This window comes from Antrostomus carolinensis, unplaced genomic scaffold (genome assembly GCF_000700745.2).
Source record: "Antrostomus carolinensis isolate BGI_N321 unplaced genomic scaffold, ASM70074v2 scaffold50709, whole genome shotgun sequence".
Classification (NCBI taxonomy): Eukaryota; Metazoa; Chordata; class Aves; order Caprimulgiformes; family Caprimulgidae; genus Antrostomus; species Antrostomus carolinensis.
In genome coordinates, this window is record NW_010341578.1 from 11,065 (window position 1) to 14,398 (window position 3,334).

The following is a 3,334-nucleotide window of genomic DNA, read 5'->3' on the forward strand; positions in this document are numbered from 1 at the left end:
AGAATATATCAACACACACAAAAATGTTCTAATAAATCTGACTTGGGAAGTAAGGAATGCTTCTTCCTCCCTTACTCTAACTTCAGTTTTATACACCTTTCTCCTAACTAATAATTTAAAGACTGTTTTTATTTCATAGAAACAGAAAAGGGAGAAGGAAGGAAATGAGTTTTACCATCTTATTAAATACGGAATTACACAAAATATTGTAACACAGAATGTAAGGAAACTTAAAGATGTAGTCACGTGCCCAAACTAGATTTTGTAGACAAAAGCTATTTAGAGTATTTGAAAGTTGATCGTTAGCCACACAACACAACTAATATATTTCACAGCTGGAACTACATAGTAAGGGAGTGCTGCAGAGGTGGTGGTGGGGAAAGTCCGTGTGTACTTACATTGACATCGGTTCTGTCCGCCACCCAACGAGCAAGCTGCTCAGCTGCGAAGCCACGCACCTGAAGTTCGTATGTGTCACCCCGTTTAGGCTTCCCTTTAGCAGGGAAGTTAATGAAGGTTGGAGCAGAATTCATGTTTAGCTGTGTTTGGAAAATTTGTAGAAGATACAGCACCATGAAAAGTCTATTCAGTAACACAAGTATCTTTGTATCTTGCAGTATCATCACTAAATCAATTGGAAAAAACAACTATTCAATAAACACATGTCATTGACAGTGACTTAAAAAAGTAGAGTACGCAGTAGCTTGCATTTCTGTATTTCATGAAAGTAATCAATATACTCCTGCAATTTTCCTTTTGTGTTCCATAGTGTTTTCACCTTTTAGTATTAATGAACAAAATTTTTTTAGCTCTGTCACTAGCTGTTCTGCATGTCTTAGAAAAAAACTGCTACTTTTACAATTGTTAAAAAAGTAGGCTTTCTTTTTTTTAAACCCAATTGAGCATGCTTTCTGAAGTTACTGACATTTCTTTGTAAGTACTCAGATATAAGGCTACCGATTCAAAAGATTCAGACCAGTTAAGAGGAGATTATACCAAGTAGATAAAGGTAGTTGTTTACAAAATACAGTTCTATCTTTTCCTAAAACTGTTTTTCCCATAGCATTTCAGGGTTTTTTTAATCTGTTTTTTCTCTAAATACTGCTCTTTGGAGAGAAATCTGCAAAATAGGAATATATACAATTATCTACAAAGGTCATAGCTTGATGGATGAATTTTTGATGGAACAGTATGGGAAAATTTAACAAGAATAATAAATGACGTCCCTTTCTACTTGCCAGTCCAAAAGCTTCTATTTATTAAAATATTATTGTTTAAATGGTGTAGCTTTTAAATAGATTAGTATTGCTTAAAAAAAAATTGCAAAACTATAATGAACTATTAATGTGATCTACAATTGCAAGCACACATGGAAGGTTCTCACATTTAAAAAAAATCTGGTTACATAATGTTAAAAGAAGAATAAAATGACTGGGTACTGAAAAGAAGTAATTTAACCCATACTGAAAGCCAAACTTATCATTCTCTAGTAATCTAAAAATTCCAATAGCTGTTCCTAACGACACCAGTGCTTTCTATCTTCCCTCTTTGTGCATCATAGAATAATTCCACTAAAAATTACACTGTAAGTTATTATAGGAGACAAGCTCAGAAAAAACAGTCAGAGAAGCCAGTTCATTCCTCATGCCTATTCCAGATTTGGCAGCTCTGTTCATATTACTGCCAACATGCTACTGCCCTCTGCTCTTCTCCTCCTTTCTTCTGAGAATGGCAGCTTTTAACTTTTCAATTATTTCTTTAATCACTGTAACACTAAATTATGCATACATCTTTACATTCTTGCCCCGAGTCTCCAAAACCCAAGTTAAAAATAATGTTAGAAGAGAAAAAGACAGACATTACCATCTGAAATACATCTGAGCCTTCATCAAAATCTACCATGGCAAAAAATATCTTATTGGTAAAGGCACTGGAATATCGCCAGGAGTTTGCCAGAATCTGGTATTCCTCGTCAGCTTGCCTGTAAAACACACAAAGGGGGATACTGTATCACATCTTTCTCCAGAACACAAGTTATAAAACAGCTGAGGTAGCTGCAGCCACCCACCTATTGATGGGTGCATCCCATACACCCCTACATTAATTTTCCAGTGTTAGTTTAAGGCCAGACACTCATCTAACAATCAAATGAAGCATATGGCACCACTGTTTGTTTTTTTTAAATGCAAGGGCAAGTTTTGTTGAGCCTATGAACACAAGCAGTGGTAATTACAATTGAAATTTGAAATGGAAGCCAGCAACTCATGATTTGCTAGTCCACAGAGTACCAAAATGAGTACAGGTGTGCCCTCTTTTCCATGTCAGACCATGGGAAACCAATTAACTTCAACTAAGCAGGTGAAAAATCATGTTTAGAAACCTCTGCCACCTCCAGTTTAATACATGAAAGCCATAATATGGTTAAGGATCCAGCATATTATAATTGTAAATAAATAAGTGCCAATCAACAAATTAATTAACAGTAACTTTTAGACTGCATGGCCAGTGGTAATTCTGCAAGCTTTTCTTCAGCAGTTCATGCCAGGAAAGTTGAGTTTTCACCCTATCTTTCTCCAGAAGCCTATCAGTATGAATATTTTTTCTGCAAAGTAGCGATTATTTTAAGGAGGAAGATGAATAATTCAGAACTATGTTATTTTCTCACATACATATTACACATTTATTCCCACACATTTAATTTCAAAGATAATCCTACTATAATTTTTCCCCAAGTATATTTCTCCCACATACATTGAAGTTTTATTCTTAAAATTTCATTTCTTACAAAGCATATAACGACTTTCAAGTTCTAATTTAGGACTAAATTAAGCCCATACTTGCACACAACACACTGTCTGTGAGGCTGAAGGGCAGTGAACATCACAATCACCGAGTAATTTCTGGGTGGTGCCTTCACAAGGCGTCGAAATTTGTCTCCATTCATTCGAATAACAGATCTTTTACTAGCCCACTCCATTAGCTGGTTCACTTTTTCTGATAACACCATCTGAAAACAAAGTCAGAGAAACACTGTTGGGTGGTTTGTTGTTTGTTTTTTTTTTCCCTCCCGTAGTCTCACAGCACAAACTTGAAGGGTTTTAGATTTAACAGCTGCACTGTATTTCATAAGAACACCGACCACCTGATATGATACCTCATTAAGATTCTTGAAGGCATTCACAGATCCTTTTGATGATCGTGTTCATATTAGTAATTAACTTTAACCACTTTGTGTTACACAAGCTTTAAGCACTTTGCCTTTAAGAACTTACTATTACACTTGCTGGTGAAGACTGTCAGCTCACTAGTACCTTTTCATGCTGCTAACATTAAG

At 35.5% G+C, this 3,334-nt stretch overlaps 1 protein-coding gene across 1 annotated transcript in view; it reads right to left on the bottom strand.

Moving 5' to 3' along the window:
- Positions 1 to 3,007, bottom strand: part of MAGT1 (magnesium transporter 1) — an 8,400-nt gene extending 5,393 nt beyond the window's left edge. Inside the window, exons 1-3 of the mRNA XM_010176507.1 lie at positions 2,838 to 3,007; positions 1,864 to 1,981; positions 399 to 539 (exon numbers count right to left, since the gene is read on the bottom strand). Of these exons, the coding sequence (XP_010174809.1) occupies positions 399 to 539; positions 1,864 to 1,981; positions 2,838 to 3,007 (429 nt within the window). The remainder of the gene's footprint in view (positions 1 to 398; positions 540 to 1,863; positions 1,982 to 2,837) is intronic.
- Between the last annotated feature and the right edge of the window lie 327 nt (positions 3,008 to 3,334).